Below are 24,907 nucleotides of genomic sequence, written 5' to 3'. Positions count from 1 at the left end.
GCGCTCTCGGTGTTTTTCCAGAAACGCCTAGCTAGACTTCCACAGGTACGCACGTTCCTGCAGGGAGTTTGTCACATCGTTCCACCTTACAAGCGGCCGTTAGAACCCTGGGATCTGAACAGGGTGCTGATGGTTCTTCAGAAACCACCATTCGAGCCAATGAGAGATATCTCTCTCTCACGCCTTTCGCAGAAGGTGGTCTTCCTAGTAGCAGTCACCTCTCTTCGGAGAGTGTCTGAGCTAGCAGCGTTGTCATGCAAAGCCCCTTTTCTGGTGTTTCACCAGGACAAGGTGGTTCTACGTCCGGTTCCGGAATTTCTCCCTAAGGTTGTATCCCCCTTTCATCTCAATCAGGATATCTCCTTACCTTCTTTTTATCCTCATCCAGTTCACCAATGTGAAAAGGATTTGCACTTGTTAGATCTGGTAAGAGCACTCAGATTCTACATTTCTCGTACGGCGCCCCTGCGCCGCTCGGATGCACTCTTTGTCCTTGTCGCGGGCCAGCGTAAAGGGTCACAGGCTTCCAAATCAACCCTGGCTCGGTGGATCAAGGAGCCAATTATCGAAGCTTACCGTTCGGCTGGGCTTCCGGTTCCCTCAGGGCTGAAGGCCCATTCTACCAGAGCCGTGGGCGCGTCCTGGGCTTTGAGGCACCAGGCTACGGCTCAGCAGGTGTGTCAGGCGGCTACCTGGTCGAGCCTGCACACTTTCACGAAACACTATCAGGTGCATACCTATGCTGCGGCGGATGCCAGCCTAGGTAGACGAGTCCTTCAGGCGGCGGTTGCCCACCTGTAGGAAAGGGCCGTTTTACGGCTCTCTTACGAGGTATTATTTTACCCACCCAGGGACTGCTTTTGGACGTCCCAATTGTCTGGGTCTCCCAATAGAGCGAAAAAGAAGAACGGAATTTTGTTTACTTACCGTAAATTCCTTTTCTTCTAGCTCTAATTGGGAGACCCAGCACCCGCCCCTGTTTTTTTGTGTACACATGTTGTTCATGTTGAATGGTTTCAGTTCTCCGATGTTCCTTCGGATTGAAGTTACTTTAAACCAGTTTGTAATTATATTTCCTCCTTCTTGCTTTTGCACCAAAACTGAGGAGCCCGTGGGAGCACGGGGGGTGTATAGGCAGAAGGGGAGGGGCTTAACACTTTTGAGTGTAATACTTTGTGCTGCCTCCGGAGGCATAGCCTATACACCCAATTGTCTGGGTCTCCCAATTAGAGCTAGAAGAAAAGGAATTTACGGTAAGTAAACAAAATTCCGTTCGTTATACTCGCGACGTTTGTAAAATGCCTCTTAAAAATATTCTATGTCTTTATACTGAGAAGAATGTGTGCGTGCAAAGCATAATTAAGGCTAGGTTCACAAACTGCGTTTTTTTGACGCTGCGTTTTTGTGCGGTTTTTTTGCTGCAAAAAAACGCGGCAAAAAACGCGCGCGTTATGCCGCGATTTGGTGCGTTTTTGCTGCGTTTTTGCTCACTGCGTGTTTATGCGTTTTTTTATCAGTGAACAAAAAAAAAAGGTCTGATGTAATTTCCTTCTTCAATATGTTCTTCATTCTCCACTAGTGTATGCAGGAGAGCAGACAGCTGCAGCACTACAAGGCTCAGCATACTCCATCCAATGTATGCAGGAGAGCAGACAGCAGCTGCAGAACTACAAGGCTCAGAATGCTCCATCCAATAGTGTATGCAGGAGAGCAGACAGCAGCTGCAGAACTACAAGGCTCAGAATGCTCCATCCAGGACTGTATGCTGGAGGGAGAGTCAGGGGGAGCAGAACTACAAGGCTCAGCATCCTCCATCCAATAGTGTATGCAGGAGAGCAGACAGCAGCTGTCTAACTACAAGGCTCAGCATCCTCCTTCCAGGACTGTATGAATGACGTGGGCTTCGCCATATTTTTGTATGCTAGCCGGGTACAGCAGGCAGGTACGGGCTGCCCCCAACCCCCAGCTGCCTATTTGTACCCGGCTGGGAACCAAAAATATAGAGAAGCCCTTTTTTTTTTTTTTAATTATTTCATGAATTTCATTAAATAATTAAAAAAAAAAATGACGTGAGCTTCGCCTAATTTTTGTGTCCAGCCAGGTACAACTAGGCAGCTGGGGATTGGAATCCACAGTGCAGGGTGCCCATGCTTTCTGGGCACCCCCGCTGCGAATTGCAGTCCGCAGCCACCCCAGAAAATGGCGCTTTCATAGAAGCGCCATCTTCTGGCGCTGTATCCAACTCTTCCAGCTGCCCTGATGCCGGGTAGCTCACTGGGTAATAATGGGGTTAGGGCTAGCTGTATATTATCAGCTGGCCCTAAGCCCGAAATTCATGGTGTCACGCCAATATTAGACATGGCCACCATGAATTTCTAGTAAAGATAAAAATAAACACAACACACAGAAAAATATTTTTATTAGAAATAAAACACAACACAATTAGTGACTCCATCTTTATTGAAATAAAGAACCCCCCCTCCGCAGTAATCCTGGGTCAAGGGTCACACGCCGTCCAATCCGGATCCAATATCATCTGATCGGTTTGCTGGAAGGCAAAGCGATCAGATGATGTGTCAGGATCAAGTGCCTGAATCACATCACACATCAGCTGATTGTATAAAAGCCGTTTATACAATCAGCAGATGCATCGGTGCAAAAGAAAAAAAAAAAAAAAGAAAAATACTCACTTATGTGCTGTTTACCGGCAGCTCCTGCAGCGGAGCCTGATCCCGTCCGATCGCTGCAGGAGCTGCCGGTAATCAGGGATGAAGTCTCCTGACGCATCCGCTGATAACCGGCGTCAGCCCGAGACTTATGATCAGCTGACGCGTCAGGTGACTGCATCAGGTGATTCATCGCCAGGTCCTGCATCCTGCAGGCATACGCACCCGGGGAGAATGCACACACCCGTAGCGGCGGTACCGGGAGGAGATGGGAGCGGGCATGGCACCGGGAGTCTGCAGACAGGTAAGTATGACTTTTTTTTTTTTTACTGTTCACTTTTGATTTTGCAGCCGCTTCCACCTCCTGCCCAGACATGGCGCCGCACGGCAGCATACATGCACAGGATGGGAGGTGGAAGCGGCGGTGACTGTACCGGGAGGATTCACGCTTCTGTGTTTACTGACAGAAGGAATCCTCTTCCTGTACATGTCACTTTACTACCCACCTCCTGCGTTTATAGCTGCGTTTTTGGTCTTAGAAACGCACTAAAACGCACCTATTTGCGTTTCTCATTGCGTCTTTCAACATCCCATTGCACTCAATGGATGAAAAGCGCAGTGAAAAATGCGGGAATAATTGACATGCTGCGTTTTTGTGGCACCACAAAAACGCAGCTGAAAAAAAATGCTGTGTGCAGACAGCAAAAATGAAAACCCATAGACTTTGCTGGGGAAGCAAAGTCATGCAGTTTTCTGAGCAAAAACGCACCCGAAAACTGCGCAAAAACGCCGCGAAAAACGCACTGTGAACTTACCCTAAAGATGTCTTTAGCTAATGGAATCCTATAAATAAATTCTATAGATATCAAATGATCATCTTTACTATATACAGCAGGTGAAATAAGTTTTGACCACTTAAAAAATTTTGTGAGTAACTTTATTTCTAAAGGTGCTATTGATTTCTCACCATGTGAATAGCACCATCGACAACAACCCATCCAATCCACACAGGCAAAGAAATTTAAAGCGCACCAATCACCAGGATTTCCCTATATAACCTAAAGCTAGTGCTATACTGGCACTATTGTGACGCCGTGTCCTATCAGGTCGTCACAGGGTATTGTGCAACATGCCCTTCTGCACAGTATCCACCCTCCTTGGTTACGGATCCTGGTCCTTTGGTGTTGCTAACAGCTTGGCCAATCAAAATCCTAGGAACACTTCCCACTTGAACCTACCAGACACACCATTGGGGGGCCTGAAGGGAATAGGGCCGCCCACATGGTGGGTTGGTGAGGAGAAAGTGAGGACAGTGACAGTTGAGAGTGAAGGAGAGAGGAGGTGAAGTGGCTCTCGTAAGGAGAGGTCACGGAGGAGAGCTCCTGTATACTAGGTGGCAGACGTTGGTCTGGGCCTGGTAGGACCTGGACCCGGTCACAGGGGACAGTGTCAAGGGGCATGGACTGCCGAGGAGGCCAGCCAGTGGCCTTGAGCTATCATCGGGCAGGGGCCAGGGCACGACTAGGTAAATGGACCCCAGGCCGGAAAGTAGCTTCACGCGTTCCGGTAATTTACCAGACGGGGGTGAAGACTTCAAGTGTTATCCCCAACCCGCTCCAAAATTGGGGTACTAGCGCACCGATGGGATAGGCCTTTCCCACTACAGTCCAAAGAAATCCTACGCGTGAACCCTGAGAGCAAGCTCACTCCGTTAGTCATACGGGTGAGCGGGACCCGGAGAGTTTCGTACCAACGGGTCCAATTGAGACTAAGGTGCCAGGGATAGGGCCACAGACCAACAACAACACCAAGTACACGGATCCAGGCGTGCTCCCTGCAGGCTACAGTAGTGCTCAGAACTTTGGTGTACAAGCTGTCAGTGTGGTTATTCTGGGACTGAGTACATTGGAAACCCCTGTTCCTATTTCCCAACGGCACCCAAACACCATCCATCATCAACCGGCCCCGAGAAACAAACCCTCTACCCACGGAGGGGTTAAACATCAGGCTGCCATACCATCACCGGGCTCCCCAACGGCAGCGGTGGTCCCTCACATTACCACGCATCGTGGGTGGCGACACGAACTTTCCAAAAAACCCCTGTACATATCCCCCCCCCCCCCCCTTTTCTTTTAATCGAGTGGCCATGCGGCCCCCAGGTCCGGAGACCCCTCGAGCCACCGCGGATCTGAGCAGCGGCAGAAGCCCGGCTGCTCGCACAGGGGTGGTACACTATCATGCTGATTCTATACATAACTTTAGTTGTCAGCTAGGATGTCTAGGTTTTGAAACAAAATCAAGTAAAGTTTGTAAAATTAACAGCTTTTTCAATGACAGCAGCTGCCGATCAGCTGATAGTTGGAGTGGGTATTCATAGTCATTCCCGACCCCCTGCCTATCCATTCTTCCTCTGATATTTATGCTAATTTTATGATAGAATCGTTTTACTAACTGACTAGAAGGACCTGTGCTGATGTCATACCTATGTTACCATATGGGGTGGGGCATCAGCCAACATAGCTGATACCAGGAAGCAACATTATTTTTCTGTTGGCTGAAGTCCCGCCCCTTCTGGTCACATGGGTATGACATTAGCACAGGTCCTTCTTGTCAGTAAATCAATTCTATAATATGGGAACTACGTGGTGTGGGGCTATGTTACCCAGATATAATTGAATGAAGGATGAACAGACATATGTACCAAAACAGTCTGGATAAAAATCTGCTGCCATCTACCAGGATGATAAAGATAAAATGAGGGAGGACATTTCAGTAGGACAGTGATCCCAAACACAAGCAAGGAAACTTGATTTCAGAGAATTAAGCTGCTAGAATGGCCCAGCCAATCACCTGACCTGAAGCCAGTAGAATATTTATTGAAGGCTCTAAAGCTCCGCATTCATTAGAAGGAGCACACAAGACCTTCCAGATTTTGTTTGTGGGGAAGAGTGGCCCAAAATCACACCTGAGCAACGCATGCAACTAGTTTCTACATGTAGGAGGCGTTTTGAAGCGGTCATCACCAGCAAAGACTTTTGACAAAGTATTAAATACATTTCAGTGTGTTGAATACTTTTTCCTATGTAATTTCTCATTATTACACCTAAGTTAATGTATGGACATTAGAGAGAGACTGAGAGACTCGAACCGAACCGTGCGGATCCGGATTTTTCAGATCAGGGTCCGCTCAACACTAATGGACATCTATGGTTTTGATTTTTTTTTCCCTGTGTGCATTCGGTGGGTTGTTACTAACCGATGGTGAAATTCATGTCAATAGCACTATTAGCCAATTTTTAAAGTAAATATATTTCTATGCGTTCAATACTTATTTCTCCCTCTGTTTTTATATAGGTATGCAGGCTAATTTCTGATTCCTTTTATCAGGCATAAAAAGGGAGCCATGAAGCCAGGATCATAGTCTTTTACAAATATTATCATTATGACCATAAAGACATTGCAGCTCATCTAATATACTTCTTGATTGCCTGCCACCTATATACCTTTGTTGTTATACATTACATTCAGAAATGCAGGACTTCAGAGCCCTGCATGTGTGGCACCCTACGGTTAAGTAGACACAGTAACACCTGCTAGGTGCAGGAAGGGATTTCCACATTAGGAGAATACAAATGACACACACACACACACACACACACACACACACACACACACACACACACACACACACACACACACACACACACACACACACACACCCCTTGTATAGTGGTTAGCATTGTCCATGAAACCAGCCTTGGGGTGGAGCTTAGTGGGTGAGGTGTCTGAGGTGAGTGGGCGGGAAGGCAGTAAGTTCCAGTCAGAGCCAGTTAGTTCCAGTAAGTCAAAGGGACAGTTGAGCAGAGTCAGTTGAGTTGAGTGAAGTGTGAGAGATCCTGAGTGACTGTCGGAGGTGAGGCGAGACAGAAAAGGGGCGGAGGGACCAGTTCGGTTCACCCCAGAAGAAGCAACCCGGATACCAGAGTTCGAGTCTGCACGTGTTCACTCAAGCCCAGCAGCAAAGACCGGAGAGCGAAGGGGACTTCAGTCTCCTGACGCAGGAATACTTGTAGCACTGCCATCAATAGAGCCAGGGACTGTAGCAGAGTTAGTGCTCAGGAGAACGGTTCTCATCGGCTGCTATACAAGTGAGAGATACAGGAGATGTCAGGGCCAGGGTTTAGACAGCCCAGGACTTAAGCAAACATACAGTAATAAGGAGGCCTCATATCTCACGGATGTGAAAATCCTAACTGCCACCTGACCACACGGACTGTAGTCTAACAACATCAGTAAAGGTTCAGAAAGAAAGAGACCCGGTGTGTGTGTGTGACAGTTGTTATCAAAGGTACTGCTCTTACTATGGACTTCGTTTGCCTGAACATGGGGAGCCACATCTCAGTGGTCTTGAAGAGACCGGTATGAAGACTCGTGTGGTAAGCTGTCTCCCTGTGTGTAAAAAAATTTTGTTTAAAAGAACAGAAAGTCCTCAGTGGTTGATCCCTGTGTGTAAAATCTTGATCCTTCCCAAGGGCCCTGGGGACATCGCCCCACCTACGGGAAGCGTTACAAACTAGCTGCTTCATCATCACCCCGGAGGTCCGCAAGCAGCTCCGGTAATATTACCGAGAACCGTAGGTGGCATCACAAGACACTTTTATTTTATTTATTTTTATTATTTTTTTTTCCAGACTTCTTTTAACTATTACCAGGGCCATGGGTCCGGGCACAGCCACCTGTGACAATTCCCTGAGAATTAAAAGCCCGGATCAGGTACCCTACGGGCCTTGGTAAGGCATGTGCACATGTATATAATATGGCACCGCCATTACAACGGTCATTTAAAGAGCCATGCCCCTCTTCGGATCAGTATCCATTCTCGAGACCAATAGTATTAGTTTCGGACAAGGAATTCACTGATAAGATGTCACAGTGGGCTCAATCCAACCATCCCATCTTAGAGAAGACCACATTCTCCAGACAAGCAAATTCAACCATGTAATTTTCGGCCGTGTCAGTGTGCCTCGGAAGCAAGTTGGATGCTTCCTGGCTTCATTAATCTCACTTCGCATGACTGGAAGCCGGGAAGCGTCCACACTGCTTCTGAGAGGCATTGACACAGCTGAAATGAGCCATGCGCATGTGCAAGATTTCCATTGGCTGGCAGTGACGTCCGTTTGTGGAAATCATGTCAGGCCCACAGAATCGAAATAACATGTAAAGAGGACGAATTAGTCTAGGAAAACAATGCCCCTTTGACTAGTTAAGGTCATAATTAGCATAGGGAAAGCGAGGGGTTTTTGTTTTTTTTTTTTTTAAATTCACAGGTCTTACATGAACCACATCTAAAGGTCCCTTTTAGTTTCTATCTGTTCAACTAAGTGGTTTTAGGCGCCTCCGGTGCCAGGCTTCTATAGAACAGTCAGTCTCTAAGGTTTCTTCCACATTGATATGTAATGATAGAAAACTAATTGCAGATTTCACGTCTGTCTTCCAACTTGAGGGTGGGCCAATATGTGTTAAAAAGATCCTTGACTTTCTTCCATTTGTTGTTGTACATTTTTGTTATTCTGATCTGTTGATCTTCTTTCTCTCTTGGAAGAAAAAGTTCATATATTGATGTAGGTGCTACATGTTCAAATACAGTTTTTAGAGTATGTTTCAGGTATTCTTGTCTTTGAAATCTCATGCTTGGCTCACCAGCTTTCATCTTGAAATCACTAAATGACTGGTAGTTTCTCCTAAGCCACAGATACTAACCCTTAGGCCTAACACACACGGCAAGTAATATGGAGCGAGTGGAATGCCATAAAAAATTGCATTCCATTTGGACCAATATTACTTTATGGGGAAGCACCCATGCTGCGAGTGCAATGCGAGCTTGTTTCACTCGCACCCATTCAAGTCTATGGGGAGAGAGAAACATTGCTTTGCTCTCGCGTTACATCGGTGTAACGCGAGAGCAATGCGATTCTCGCATCAGCTGACAACAGAGGTAATAGGGAGATAAATCCCTCCCCTCCGCAGCGTCGGTCCTCCCCTCCGCAATTGTGGTCTCATCGCATGATTGGACCACAGTTGCATGACACTCTGCTCCCGCTGTGCTACGAGCGAGAGCCGTGTCATGCGAGGACTCGCACAAATCCCCGTGTAGCCTCAGCTTTAGGGATTCCTCTCTTTAAGGCAGTGGCATGATCATGTCACCACTTGAAAAGGCTGTTTGTCACTATTGTCTTGCTGAAGATTGTGTTGAACAGAGTTCCATATTCCTGTTTGATTATCTTCAAACCTTGGAAAGAGATAATTTTCTGATGCATCTCCGATGTAACTAAGGCAAATTTTGTTGATGTTCAACTCGTATACATACTTAACATCTCTTTTGTACCTGTGCAAAGTATCAGGATGTCATCAATCATCGATATGCAAGCAGTCTGTTTCTTAAATCATTCAGAAAAAACAACTTTCGACCCACCAGTCCAGGGATGCATTTGCATATGTCGAGCACAGGGGGTCCCCATTCCGGTACCCCATAGCTGGTAAGACATGCTGTAAGGCTACTTTCACACTTGCGTTGGACGGCTACCGTAGCATTGTGTTATGTGACGGATGCAACGGATGCATTGCATATAGTTGCACAACGGATGCTACGGATCGTACAAAACAACGGAAAGCTTTTTTTTCCTTCTTCTTCTTCTTTACAGTTTTACCGGCAGCAGACTATTGTGAACGATCAGCTGATCGCTCTCAATAGCCGGCGACCGGTCGCTCAGCTGAGCGCTCTCATATGCCGGCGGGCGCTCAGCTGAGCGCTTTCACATGCCGGGCATGCCGGCTTCCCGTCGCTCAGCTGAGCGCTCTCACATGCCGGCCGGCGGGCATGCCGGCGGCTGGTCGCTCAGCTGAGCACTCTTCACATGCCGGCGGCCGGTCGCTCAGCTGAGCGCTCTCACATGCGGGCGGGCGCTCAGCTGAACGTTCGGCCACCGAAAGACAAAATAAAGTTTGTGATTTAAAAAAAGAGCATGCGCAGTGAAATCCTATGGATTGCGTTGCTCAAAAAAAAGTTACATGCTGCGTTTCTTCCGCCCGACGCAGCGTCAAAATAACGACGCTGCGTCGTCCAGCGGATGCAACGTTGACCCTTGCTTTACAGTGCGTTGTCCATACAAGTCTATGGAGAATAGCGCAGTGCGTTAACGGACTGCGCTATTCTCCATAGTGACGGATTCCGCTGAACGCAAGTGTGAAAGTACCCTAACACATAGTTTGAGTTATATCACCAGGCCATTGTGACTGTACAAGTTTTGCTCTTGTATTCCACAGCTTAATAACCCTTCTCATGAGGTATTGAGCAGTTAAATACCTTGGCATAGAAACTTGCCAAAGGGTATTGGAGGGAACCCGTATAGCTTCCAATTTCCTCAGCGCATTCATGGTGTACTGAACGTATAAAGGAAGGGACAAAACGTAAGGCTGTAAGATACAATCAATATATAGGCTTAGGGTACCTTCACACTTTAGCGATGCAGCAGCGATCCGACCAGCGATCTGACCTGGTCAGGATCGCTGCTGCATCGCTACATGGTCGCTGGTGAGTTGTCAAACAGGCAGATCTCACCAGCGACCAGTGACCAGCCCCCAGCCAGCAGCGACGTGCAAGCGACGCTGCGCTTGCATGGAGCCGGCGTCTGGAAGCTGCGGACACTGGTAACTAAGGTAAACATCGGGTATGGTTACCCGATGTTTACCTTAGTTACCAGCTCACACCGCTTAACTTAGCGTGTGCAGGGAGCAGGAGCCGGCACTGGCAGCATGAGAGCTGCGGAGGCTGGTAACGAAGGTAAATATCGGGTAACCACCTTGGTTACCCGATGTTTACCTTGGTTACAGCTTACCGCAGGCTGTCAGACGCCGGCTCCTGCTCCCTGCACATTCAGGATTGTTGCTCTCTCACTGTCACACACAGCGATGTGTGCTTATCAGCGGGAGAGCAACAATAAAAAAACGAACCAGCCCTGTGTGTAACGAACAGAGATCTCACAGCATGGGCCAGATCGCTGCTCAGTGTCACACACAGCGAGATCGCTAATGAGGTCACAAAAAACGTGACTCAGCAGCGATCTCAGTAGCGATCTCGCTGTGTGTGAAGTACCCCTTACTCCTTGTCATCCAATCAATTCTGGAGACTATCAGTCTCCCTAAAGGGGAGAGTATTCTTTATGTAACAGTAAAATGCTCAACATCATCTATCAGGCCCTTTCTGCTTCATTTCTCCTAAGATTTGACATCATTTCACTCAAAATTGATTAGTACACTCCCTGACAGAAGTTATGTCGGTTATCCATGTTATGTAAATAAAAGCTTATAACCGGACTTTAAATTAATTCATTGGTTTCATAAATTTAGTCTTTTGAAAGCTGAAACCCTCCCAAATTTGGTTTAGGTTATGAAAATAAAGTTGCTGCAAAGCTGAAATATTGATCATTTAATGAACACAGAAAGGTCAGATTTTGGCAAGACAAAAGTTTTGTCGCCCACAGAAAGTAATGTGAAATTCAAACAAATAATTAACTTCTAATACAAAGATATGTTGCATACCATTGGTGAATGAAGTTGTGGTGCTATTAGAGCCATGTTTAATATTTTGTGTGACTTCATCAGGAATAGCAAAGAATGCAGTCTTACATGCCTCCCAGAGTTCATCTAGATTCTTTGGTTTTGTCTTCCAAGCTTCCTCTTTCACCCTACCCCAAACATGCTCAATGATGTTCATGTCTGGTGACTGGTCTGGCCATTGCTTGTGCACTTTGATCTTCTTTGCTAGGAGGAACTTTGTAGTAGAGATTGTATGAGATGGAGCCCCATCCTGCTGCAGAATGTGACCCCTTTTATGATTGGGAATATAAGAGGTAGCTAATACTTCTTGATATTTTAGGCTATTGATATTGCCTTCCACCTTGCAAATGTTTTGCACACCCCCATACTGAATGTATCCTCAGACCATGATCTTTCCATCACCAAACTTAACTGTTTTCTGGATCCATACGGGCTCCAGTACATCTCCTGCAGTATTTTCGGCGGTTGTGGTGTAATTCAACTGAAGATTCAGCAGAGAAATCCACCACCTGCCAGTTTTTCCAGCGTCCATCTGTTTAGCAGTCTTTGGGACTTGGCAAATGCCACACTGTTTTTTTAATTGCCTTTTGTTTAGTTTTGGCTTCTGGACACTGATTCGACCATGGAGGCCATTTCGAGACAGAATGCTGCAAATTGTTCTAGTTGACACAGGGACTTTAGGTGACCAGGCCTGTTGGAGCTCTGCTGCAGTGGAAGAGGAACTGGCTTTGTATTTTTTAACAAAGAAACGTTCCTCCTGAGCAGTTGTCTTGCGGTGTCTGCCGGATAACATGGATTAGCGACAGAACGTCTGTCAGGGAATGTAGGGTCAAAGTCAAGAGTTTCTTAGCATTCAAAATCTAATAAGATGTCCAAACAGATCCGTCTATTTTTTGCTTTATCAGGGGTAATAACATTGCCACTTTTATCAGATTGCTTGATGACAATGCTGTTGGGGAATTTTATGAGCGTTACTAGTATAACAATAGGTTTTTTTAATAAGTTTTTACTGGTGAGTAGTTACCAATAAGACAACAAAATACATACAGGCCAGAGACTAGATCTTGGGAATTGCATTTATGAATACATGTTATACTTTTGAAAATGAGACACTGAGGGTATTTGTGCGTCTGTTTTTTATCTACATATTAGTCACTTGTGGTATATTTGTGAGGGTTTGAATGTTAATAAAGGTTAAATATTATGTTAATCTCTATTCAGTGAATTTTCTAATTCACTAAAAACCCAGCAGAAATTTCCAGATTTGATAATTCCTCTCCACAATGATTTTGGCTCTCAGAGGGCAATCATGCTCCTGTTATTACTTAAAGGGATTGTCTACCTTCTCAATCCGTATGTTTACCCCCCTTTAAAATAGTGAAACTTATGCTCACTCCTGTGTTGACATGTTTGACATTACGCAATCCCAGTGGACAATCGGCAGCCGCTTCTCTCCCCGCCTTCTGACATATTACATACATCTTGAGGAAGAGAGCGCAGAGGCACTCACTTCCTCCAAATGTAAGCCATTTGTCTAAAGGCAGGGAGAGTGAAGCAATTGGCTACTGGGATTATATGACGTTACACATTTACGGGACGAGTGGAGGAACCATGCTAACACTGCTGTATTAACGCTGGCACCAGAGGTGCGTATAAGTTTTTTTTATTATTTTAAATGGGGGAAATGTATGTATTGAGAAGGCATGATTTTATTAGCAGATTGAAAAGTGTGTATGTATAATGTATGTGTACACTCTATACTTGTGTATCTTTTTGTAATATATATGTTTGTGGTTTCTCTCACCTTACCCAAGCTACCAAATTCTACTTCTCTCTAATTTAGTATATAATGTTGTTGCAATATTGATAAAATTGCCATTTTAGACTTTTGACCAAAGATTTTTTTTCTTTCTGAAGAGATGTTTAGTGAGAAATCCCAAGGCCCGAATCTCTATTTCAGAACTGTTAGGCCATCCGTACGTCCAGATCCAGCCTCACACACGTACAGGTATGTGTAAGACGGATCAGGCCTATTGCTGGCTTACCTGCACTAAATCATCGCACACTGTTTACCTCTTGTACCTACTGCCATTTTATCTGACCACATTTTGTCCTGCCACTAGAATGAAAGTGTCCTGGGTACAGAATACATAACTGTAGGGTGTGGGCTAATCTGTAACCAGCAGTATTTAATGGTTAATCGCCAGAGAATCAATTAAGAATTATTGCTTACACTTGAAGCACAATTCAGCTTATAAACCAGTCTCCCAGTTATCTGCATAAGCTATTAAATATCTCTGCTACCTTCAGGAATCTGCTGATTGCTGTAGGAAACAGCCAGTGCTGTATCTGCACGCCCCTGCCAGAAGTGGTACCAAGCCGCTCCTCTTTAGTTGCGTCACCTGAATACCCATTAAGCACTATTTTACGGAAACCATCAGAACTCTGGATTTACATAGGATATAGAAAACATTTTTAGTTATAGCTGTGGCACAGGAGATGTGCCACACTGTCACGTTCAAGTAATGGGATTGACCTGCTGTATGGGGCACAACTGTATACAGGGCAGAAATGAAGGGGTACAGTGGCTCCTTTTTTCATCTGATTGGCAAGGTGCCGCACCCCACAAGCAGATATGTAAAGGATATTACACTTTTTAAAATTTCTTCGGCGCACTATTGGGAGACCCAGACGATTGGGTGTATAGCACTGCCTCCGGAGGCCACACAAAGCAATTACACTAAAAAGTGTAAGGCCCCTCCCCTTCTGGCTATACACCCCCAGTGGGATCACTGGCTCACCAGTTTTAGGCTTTGTGCGAAGGAGGTCAGACATCCACGCATAGCTCCACTGTTTAGTCAGCAGTAGCTGCTGACTATATCGGATGGAAGAAAAGAGGGCCCATATGGGGCCCCCAGCATGCTCCCTTCTCACCCCGCTGGTGGTTTGTAAGGTTGAGGTACCTATTGCTGGTACGGCGGCTGGAGCCCACATGCTGTTTTCCTTCCCCATCCCCCTGAGGGGCTCTGAGGAAGTGGGATCTTACCGGCCCCAAAGCCCTGAGGCCGGGCTCCATCCACAGACCCATTGAACCTGCTGGATGTGGAGCGGGAGTGCCGTTCAGGGACATGGCCCTGCACCATTCAGGTACTCTGTGTCCCCGTACACAGGCACAGCACACTCCAGACTTGCTGGGTGTGCTAGTGCGCCGGGGACAGTAAAGGGTTACAGTCACTGCAGCCTTGCTGAGTGACTTTATTTATTGGGAACTACCGCGCCGGACGCTCCGGGAGCGGCGACGCGGCTGGGACTTGTAGTGCGCCGGGGACTTAGCGCCGACCGCGCTTTTACGGCGGCGGCGCTTATAAATCCAGTCCCTGGCTTTTGCGGCCTAGCTCAGCTTCGTTCCCGCCCCCACCCTGTCAATCAGGGTAGGGGAGAGACGCTGTACTATCAGCAGAGCCGAGGGCTGGAGCCTTATTTACATGCTCCAGCCCTCTCACTAGACACTGTGGGACGCCGGTTTCCCGCTCTGACTTGGGGCACGCCCACGGCCCGCCCCTACTCACACGAGCTGGAGAAGACGCCGGCAGCCATTCCTGCAGCCCGAGCTGAGAGAACGGACTCTGGGCAACCAACAGGACTAGGGCGACCACACACCCGCTTATAGGCGGGCGGTAAGCGGCACCTGAAGTGCTGACACTAAATACCGCAGTTTGTCTATTTGTATTTTAAGTACACTGCATAGGTCGCTATTTTGGGCTATATGCCCTCTTAGATGGCGACACATCAGCAGCAGGAAGGCATGGGTGCTAAGGCACAGGCTTTCTATGCTGCTTGTATTGCACGTACTGAAGTGTTCATGTGTATTTATGCTTGTATGCTATACACTGCACTGTACGGTCGCAATTCTGGGCTATATTCCCCTAGATGGCTAGTCTACAGCAGCAGAAAAGCAGGCTTTCTATGCTGCTTGTATTGCATGTGCTGCAGTGTTCATTTGTACTTTATGCTTGTATGATATACATTGCACTGTACGGTCGCCATTCTTGGCTCTATAAGTCGGCAGCAGCATATAAGCAACACAGGCTTTCGATGCTGTTTTTGCTGCATGTGATACTGTTCCACGGCACTGCTCCCCATTGGGTGCAATGCTCCCCTGTAGCACTTGGTCAGCCGGGGTCTCTACTTGACGTGGCCAAAAGAACCACCTCTCAACCCTGTCCAAGGACAGGGACGGAGTTGCAATGTGATAGAGACTTGCAGTCCGGACAGGCCATGGGCAATCTGGATCATTGCTCCCTGGCCACCCTCACTTGGAATAAAATCGGTGCTCCGGGGGGGTCCCAGGAGGCTCTCTGTATGATGAGGCAGACGTAGCTCATCAGGACTTTGATCCTGACACCGCTCTCACTCCGGATACACCGGATGGTGACGCCATAAGGAATGATCCTATAGCGTCCATCAATGGAATGTTGGATCTTTTCTCCCTCAGCTCCCCCAGCGGAGGAGTCAACTTCACAGCAGGAGAAGTCCCATTTCAGTAGCTCAAACGTATATTGAGTATTGTTCTGGCCACGCTGACTTCAGAGAAGCAGTCCAGGAACACCACGCTTCCCAGATAAGCGTTTTCTTCAAACGTATTAAGGATACACGTTATCACTTTCCCCCTGACGTGGTCAGGCGTTGGACCCAGGGTCCAAAGGTGGATTCTCCAATCTCCAGGCTTGCGGCTAGAGCCATAGTTGCAGTGGAGATGGGACTTCACTTACAGATACCATTGACAGACAGATGGACTCTGGTTGAAATCTGTCTATGAGGCTATCGGCGTGTCGGTTGCTCCGGCATTCACAGCCGTATGGGCACCCTAAGCTTTTCAGCTGTTCTTGCGCAGCTGGTCTTGAGCACAGGTACATCTGTGCCGCAGGGGCGTCCGTAACCTCGCAATGTCTGCATTGCGACTTACCCTATTAATGCTGTCCTGGAAGGACAGTCGAGGTTTCGGTCCTTCCCAGGCTCGGGCAGGTCCCAATTGTCCTCGTCCAAAAGGGCTGAAAAGCCTCAGAGGCTCAGCTGCCGGCCGGGCTCAATCACGCCCAAGGAAGGCAGCCGGAGGAACCGCTACCAAGGCGGTCTCCTCATGACTCTCAGCTCTCTCATCTTTCCGCATCCGCGGTTGATGGCAGACTCGCTCGCCTTTGGCGACATTTAGCTGCCACAGGTCACAGACCGGTGGGTGAGGGACAGTGTGCCCACGTGCACAGGACAGAGTTCTGTTCTCGTCCTCCGACTCGATTCTTCAGAACGTCCCCACCTCCCCACCGAGCAGATGCTCTTCTGCAGGCAGAAGGAGTGGTAATCCCGGTTCCTCTTCAGGAACAAGACACGGTTTTCCTCCAATCTGGTTGTGGTGCCAAACAAGGATGGCTCTTTCCGTTCCGTTCTGGACCTAAAACTGCTCAACAAGCACGTGGAGGCCAGGCGGTTCCGGATGAAACCCTCCGCTCCGTCATTGCCTCAATGTCTCAAGGAAATTTCCTAGCATCAATAGACATCAAAGATGCTTATCTCCACGTGCCGATTGCTACAGAGCACCAATGTTTTTCTACATTTCGTGATACGAAACGACTATCTTCAGTTCGTAGCTCTGCCATTCGGGCTGGCGACAGCCCCACGGGTGTTCGCCAAGGTCATGACGGCAGTGGTAGCAGTCTTGCACTCACAGAGACACTCTGTGATCCCTTACTTGGACGATCTACTTGTCAAGGCACCCTCTCAAGAGGCATGCCAACTCAGCCTGAATGTTGCGCTGGAGACTCTCCAGACGTTCGGGTGGATCATCAACTTCTCAAAGTCAAACCTGTCACGACCCAATCACTAACGTATCTTGGCATGGAGTTTCATACCCTCTCAGCGGTAGTGAAGCTTGACAAGCTTGACAAGCTGGACAAGCAGCGGTCACTACAGACTGGGGTGCAGACTCTCCTTCAAGGTCAGTCGCACTTCTTAAGACGCCTCATGCACTTCCTCGGGAAGAGAGTGGCGACAATGGAGGCGGTTCCGTTTGCGCAGTTTCATCTGCGTCCACTTCAATGGGACATTCTCCGCCAATGAGACGGGAAGTCGACATCCCTGGACAGGAAAGTCTCCCTTTCCCAGACGGCCAAGGACTCTCTGCAGTGGTGGCTCCTTTCCACCTCATTATCACAGGGAAGATCCTTCCTACCACCGTCCTGGGCGGTGGTCACGACAGACGCGAGTCTGTCAGGGTGGGGAGCAGTGTTTCTCCACCACAGGGCTCAGGGTACGTGGACTCAGCAGGAGTCCATCCTTCAGATCAATGTTCTGGAAATCAGAGCAGTGTTTCTTGCCCTACTAGCCTTCCAGCAGTGGCTGGAAGGGAAGCAGATCCGAATTCAATCGGACAACTCCACAGCGGTGGCATACATCAATCACCAAGGGGGGACTCGCAGTCGGCAAGCCTTCCAGGAAGTCCGGCGCATTATGATGTGGGTGGAAGCCACGGCCTCCACCATATCCGCAGTTCACATCCCCGGCGTAGAAAACTGGGAAGCAGACTTCCTCAGTCGCCAGGGCATGGACGCAGGGGAATGGTCCCTTCACCCGGACGTGTTTCAGGAAATCTGTCGCCGATGGGGAAGGCCGGACGTCGACCTAATGGCGTCCCGGCACAACAACAAGGTCCCATCCTTCATGGCACGGTCTCGCGATCAAAGAGCTCTAGCAGCAGACGCCCTAGTGCAAGATTGGTCGCAGTTCCGGCTCCCTTATGTGTTTCCACCTCTGACACTCTTGCCCAGAGTGCTACGCAAGATCAGATCCGACTGCAGCCGCGTCATACTCGTCGCCCCAGACTGGCCGAGGAGGGCGTGGTATCCGGATCTGTGGCATCTCCCGGTCGGCCAACCGTGGGCACTACCAGACCGACCAGACTTACTGTCCCAAGGGCCGTTTTTCCATCGGAATTCTGCGGCCCTCAACCTGACTGCGTGGCCATTGAGTCCTGGATCCTAGCGTCTTCAGGCTTATCCCAAGGGGTCGTTGCCACCATGAGACAGGCTAGGAAGCCCACGTCTGCTAAGATCTACCACAGAACGTGGAGGATATTCTTATCCTGGTGCTCTGCTCAGGGAGTGTCTCCCTGGCCATTTGCATTACCTACCCTTCTTTCTTTCCTGCAATCTGGGTTAGAAAAAGGTTTGTCGCTCGGCTCCCTTAAAGGACAAGTCTCGGCGCTATCCGTCTTTTTTCAGAAGCGTCTAGCACGGCTTTCTAAGGTGCGCACGTTCCTACAGGGGGTTTGCCATATCGTTCCCCCGTACAAGCGGCCGTTAGATCCATGGGATCTGAACAGGGTACTAGTTGCCCTCCAGAAGCCGCCCTTCGAGCCTCTGAGGGAGGTTTCACTTTCTAGACTATCACAGAAAGTGGCTTTTCTGGTAGCGATCACATCTCTTCGGAGAGTGTCTGAGCTAGCAGCGCTGTCTTCCAAGGCTCCCTTCTTGGTCTTCCACCAGGACAAGGTAGTGCTGCGCCCCATTCAGGAGTTTCTCCCGAAGGTGGTATCCTCTTTTCATCTTAATCAGGATATCTCTTTGCCTTCGTTTTGTCCTCATGCAGTTCATCGGTATGAGAAGGATTTACATTTGTTAGATCTGGTGAGAGCACTCAGAATCTACATTTCCCGCACGGCGCCCCTGCGCCGTTCGGATGCACTCTTTGTCCTTGTCGCTGGTAAGCGCAAAGGGTCGCAGGCTTCTAAGGCCACCCTGGCTCGATGGATCAAAGAACCAATTCTTGAAGCCTACCGTTCTGCGGGGCTTCAGGTTCCATCAGGGCTGAAGGCCCATTCTACCAGAGCCGTGGGTGCGTCCTGGGCATTGCGACACCAGGCTACGGCTCAACAGGTGTGCCAGGCAGCTACCTGGTCGAGTCTGCACACTTTCACCAAACATTATCAGGTGCATACCTATGCTTCGGCGGACGCCAGCCTAGGTAGAAGAGTCCTGCAGGCGGCAGTTGCCTCCCCGTAGGGGAGGGCTGTCTTGCAGCTCTAACATGAGGTATTTCTTTACCCACCCAGGGACAGCTTTTGGACGTCCCAATCGTCTGGGTCTCCCAATAGAGCGCCGAAGAAGAAGGGAATTTTGTTACTTACCGTAAATTCCTTTTCTTCTAGCTCTTATTGGGAGACCCAGCACCCGCCCTGTTGTCCTTCGGGATTTTTGGTTTGTTTGCGGGTACACATGTTGTTCATGTTGAACGGTTTTCAGTTCTCCGATGTTACTCGGAGTGAATTTGTTTAAACCAGTTATTGGCTTTCCTCCTTCTTGCTTTTGCACTAAAACTGGTGAGCCAGTGATCCCACTGGGGGTGTATAGCCAGAAGGGGAGGGGCCTTACACTTTTTAGTGTAATTGCTTTGTGTGGCCTCCGGAGGCAGTGCTATACACCCAATCGTCTGGGTCTCCCAATAAGAGCTAGAAGAAAAGGAATTTACGGTAAGTAACAAAATTCCCTTCTTTAAGGGGTTGCGAGGTTAAAACACATTATCATCTACCCACAAGATGAATGATAACTTGTTGATGGGTTAGAGTCCGGACCCTCGCTCCTTCTGTATCAGTTTAATTTTTGATCATGTATAGTCCATGATATTTGCTTATGTATTAAAGGGAATCTGTTAGCAGGTTTTTGCTACCTAAGCTGAGAGTAATATATTTAAGTAAAGGGAAGGTTTTGAAAAACAAATAGTATATTAACCCTTAAAATGATCAATTTTATTAGAATCTCTTAAAACATCAAAAAGACACACAATAACTAACCTAATGTGCACAGGTGGAGAAGGGAGTAGGGTTAAAGATAAAGCCCTAAAAATAGACCTCCCTCCTATCCTCTATCTCCCGCAGTTGTTGGCACCCTAAGGAAAACGATATGGCGCCCCCACTCCTCGACGGCTATCCTTAGCCTGCCCTAGAATACCCTAACGGCAGGTATGAAAGGTGCTCAAATCGAATAATAATAAAGTGCAAAAAAGTGCTCAGTAAGGATAGCCAGTAGGAATGCTTAAAAGAGGATTGTGTATGCCTCAAATTGCCTCGTGCCCTAATTGCCTCACATTAATCATTTAGTGGGGTCAGGGGCAGGTGCTTTTGCAGAGGTTGGGTGGGAGATGGGTTTGCCTAATCAGAACATAAACCCTAATATCAATCTCCTAACTACCCCCTACCTCACGTGGGGGTCTGCACCCTGGTAATACACGATACAATATGGTGCCCCCACTCCACGAGGGCTGTCCCTGAGATGGCCCTAATGCACCCTAACAACTAATCATACATATATAAAATGCCTGTGCTGAGGACTTAAAGTGCAATAGTATATATATGTGTGTGTGTGTGTGTGTGTGTGTGTGTGTGTGTGTGTGTATATATATATATATATATATGTATGTATGTATGTATGTATGTATGTATATGTATCTCTCTCAATTTAAACAGGTAGCTCTACTGAAATGCATTGATATATTTTAGCAGCATTTAAATCAATAAAGTGCCTGTGCTTATTAAAGGTGCATAGTACAAAGACAGTACGGGGTACTCATCACTGATACAGCCAGATACACGATCCTCAGGTTGCCTTAACGCGTTTCTCCCAGCGGGATTATCAGGAGAGAGGGGAGCCAGCACGATCTGAAAATGGCATGCATCATATAAAAGATGCAAATTCACAGATTTATTCCAACTGTACTGTAATATAAATGAGATTTTTATCAAATAATTGATCAATTCTTTGAGCCACCCCTACCAACGTCACGGCAAATCTCAATAGGGGGGGTCCTACTCTATATTCTGTATTTCATGTGCCATGTGGCCTCCTAGATAAAGTTAAAAGCAGAACCATAATGGAGCACACATACCTGTAACCTGTATATATAACCGCTTCTATGTTGCAAAAGAGGCAATTGTGGATAGAGGCCAGCCCAGGTACCAGCATGTGGAGCAAGCTCTACACATACCAGGACTATATCAGAACTGACCCTCCCAGTGCCAGACAGCAACCATTGATAAAGGCGGACCAGATCCAAGTATGGTGCTTAATTAGCAATGCCTGTGGAAAGGGTGAGGCAACTGAATGTGTACAGCTACCAACAGGAGGAATATATTGCAAACCAAGATCAGGCGTGCATAGCATTGTGGTGACCAGCCACCAGACATTTGTAGCATAACTACAACCAAACAGAGAGAGAGGGGAGCCAGCACGATCTGAAAATGGCATGCATCATATAAAAGGTGCAAATTCACAGATTTATTCCAACTGTACTGTAATATAAATGAGATTTTTAGCAAATAATTGATCAATTCTTTGAGCCACCCCTGCCAACGTCACGGCAAATCTCAATAGGGGGGTCCTACTCTATATTCTGTATTTCATGTGCCATGCGGCTGCATGGCACATGAAATACGTAATATAGGTTAGGACCCCCCTATTGAGATTTGCCGTGACGTTGGCAGGGGTGGCTCAAAGAATTGATCAATTATTTGCTAAAAATCTCACTAATATTACAGTACAGTTGGAATAAATCTGTGAATTTTCACTTTTTATATGATGCATGCCAATTTCAGATCGTGCTGGCTCCTTTTTCTCTGTTATGACTGTAGTCCTGCTACAATTTCTGGTGACTGACCATCACCATACCATGCACGCCTGATTTTAGTTTGCAATGTATTCCTCCTGTTGGTAGCTGTTCAGATTCAGTTACCTCACCCCTTTCCACAGGCAATGCTAATTAAGCACCATTCTTGGATCTGGTCCGCTTTTATCAATGGTTGCTGTCTGGCACTGGGAGGGTCAGTTCTGATATAGTCCTGGTATGTGTAGAGCTTGCTCCACATGCTGGGACCTGGGCTGGTCTCTATCCACAATTGCCTTTTTTGCAATATGGAAGCGGCTATATACAGGTTACAGGTATGTGTGCTCCATTATGGTTCTGCTTTTAACTTTATCTAGGAGGCCGCATGGCACATGAAATACGTAATATAGGTTAGGACCCCCCTTTTGAGATTTGCCGTGACGTTGGCAGGGGTGGCTCAAAGAAATGATCAATTATTTGCTAAAAATCTCTTTTTTTTATTATAGTACAGTTGGAATAAATCTGTGAATTTTCACTTTTTATATGATGCATGCCAATTTCAGATCGTGCTGGCTCCTTTTTCTCGGGATTATCAGGAGGCCAGATAAACAGTGACAAACAGATGTCATGATAAACAGATATCCCTCAGGCAACCTGAGGATCGTGTAAGCACAGGCACTTTATTGATTTAAATGCGGTTACAATATATCAATGCATTTCAGTGAAGCTAACTCTTGTTTAAATTGATATAAAGTCCCTAGACTGAGTCCACAAGGCATCCTGGTTCTGATCCCCTAGCCAGCTCCTAAGAGCTTAGCCTGGATCATGCAACATCCATCATCCTGGTGACTCCAAGAAGTCTCTTTTTATAGCCATAACCTTTCCTTAGGATATACTGTGCCCTTATCGGATTGGTTGTACAAGGTTGCTTCTCTTATTGGATGAATTTCAAGCTATATTCAAATATCCAGTTACAAGGGTGAGACAAGTAAGTTACATCACATCTAGCAATTCACTTAGTAATACAATGGGAAGTTCGCATAATTGAGTTATCTGGGTGTCTGGCCTTCAGTGGCCAAAACAATTACATGAGTCAACAAAAACTTCAATACTAAACTCCCAAGAGTCTTGTAGAACAATGAGGGATTATGCCCCATCTATAAACAAACTGTCTTCATGTCTGGCTGAATGTTAAGAAAGTTAACCCATGCTAGGCACTCAGAGTCCATGTCGTCACATTCCTCCCCCTTCTTAATATTAGCCAGACAGGATGGGCTTCCGATCATCCTTCTCCTCTTGATGGCATTGTCCTTTTTAATGGTGAGGTCAGCATCAGAGGATTGCATCTATACACCTCCCCCTGCTTACTTCCCCAAGGTTGAGCAGCCATATTGCGGACAAGCACTAAGGTGGGGTCCATGAGTTGGGCTTGCATACATTTCTTACTATCAATCTTCCCCCAGTCAATGGCCACATTCTGGTTAGGCTTACTCATGGTTGTTGGCTCAGAAGTGGATGATGGAGGCCGGGAATGTGAATTATCCTTGGAAAAGATGTTAGAAAGATCCACATCAGGGTCCTGCTCGGCTGGGAAGTGAGTGATGGCTGCTACAAACTGGCTGGATAGTCCTTGTCCTAGGTCATACTCCAAAATAACTGGTGTGAGCAGGTAATCCACAAGCCCCACTTCCACTTCCCTCTGGGTGGTATCCAAAACAACAGGCTTGGTGGGGCCATCCATGAACCCCACTTCAATTTCCTTTTGCTTAGTCCCCGAAATAACAGACGTGGGAAGACCATCCCATGAGCCCTACATCAACTTCCTCCTGGTTAGTCCCCGAAATAACAGGTGTGGGGAGGCTGTCCATAAGCTCCATATGGACCTCTTCCTGGTCAGACCCCAAAATAACAGGTGTGGGGATGCTGTTCATAAGCTCCACATCAGCCTTTCTCTGGTCAGTCTCCACAATGACAGGTATGGGGAGGCTGTTCACAAGTCCCACATCAATCGCTTCCTGGTTGGTCCCCAAAATACCAGGTGTGGGGAGGCTGTCCACAAGTATTACATCAACCTCTCCCTGGTCATTTCCCAAAATAACTGGTGTAGGGACGCTGACCATAAGCTCCACCTCGACCTCTCCCTGGTCGGTCCTTAGGTCCAACTGCACACATGCCAGAGGGATGTCCGATCGCTGCCTCTCTTCCAGGGAGATGGATAATTGGGAATCTGGTAAATGGTCTTCTGGGGAAACAATAACTGTGCTTACCAGTGTCTCGTAGTTCCTGGCTCTGTATGTCACAGACCTTGTCCGGCTGAGCTGGCAGATGGGCTCCAAGCCTGGGACCTCGGTTTTGGAGACAATCTTTATCCATATGTCCAAGGTGCCCACATGTATAACAGCGCCATAGATTGGGCAAGTCACAGGCCCTGTTTGTAGACCTTTTGTTTTGGTGCAGCTTCTGCTGGGTAGGGGGGCCATCCTTCTCGAGTGGCTGGTGTTAGCAGTACGACAGCTGGAACCCCATAAACAAATTCCAGAACACAAGCTCTCTCTTCTCTTGAGGATTTAGGCCCCAATGCAGCTAACAACGCTGTGGCTCGGGCCATTTGGGACCAAGTTGATTCCCGATTGTCACTAGATCCATGATGTGGCACATAGTTTAAATCCTCTAGGTCAATATCTGCAGGATCCTCATCGTCCTCTGCATCATTCTGGGCATCCCAACGGACTAATTTCCGGATCAAGTCCGACCGAGTGTCAGCGTTCCTGTAGTCAATCTTTCGCATCTGGCACAGATCCTGTAGCATCCATTTACTGCTGCGGTCGTAACTCCTCTCTGGTCCTTGTTCCATGGCTGAGCTGGTGGGGTTGGACATGGCAGCATCCAAAACCTGAATGCCTTCCCTATGGCCTGCTAGGTATGCTTATGTGCCTCCCTGGTTGTTGAGCTCTGGACGGTGTCCGTGAACACCAGTC

At 47.5% G+C, this 24,907-nt stretch overlaps 1 protein-coding gene across 2 annotated transcripts in view; it reads left to right on the top strand.

Moving 5' to 3' along the window:
• Positions 1–24,907, top strand: part of TTK (TTK protein kinase) — a 305,010-nt gene that overhangs the window by 235,377 nt on the left and 44,726 nt on the right. For both annotated transcript variants that reach the window (XM_075340172.1, XM_075340171.1), the window contains exon 20: positions 13,200–13,290. In XM_075340172.1, the coding sequence (XP_075196287.1) occupies positions 13,200–13,290 (91 nt within the window). The remainder of the gene's footprint in view (positions 1–13,199; positions 13,291–24,907) is intronic.

This window comes from Anomaloglossus baeobatrachus, chromosome 3, assembly GCF_048569485.1.
Source record: "Anomaloglossus baeobatrachus isolate aAnoBae1 chromosome 3, aAnoBae1.hap1, whole genome shotgun sequence".
In the NCBI taxonomy this organism is placed as follows: Eukaryota; Metazoa; Chordata; class Amphibia; order Anura; family Aromobatidae; genus Anomaloglossus; species Anomaloglossus baeobatrachus.
The sequence above is the reverse complement of the archived record's forward strand: the minus strand, read 5'-3'. Positions and strand labels throughout refer to the sequence as shown.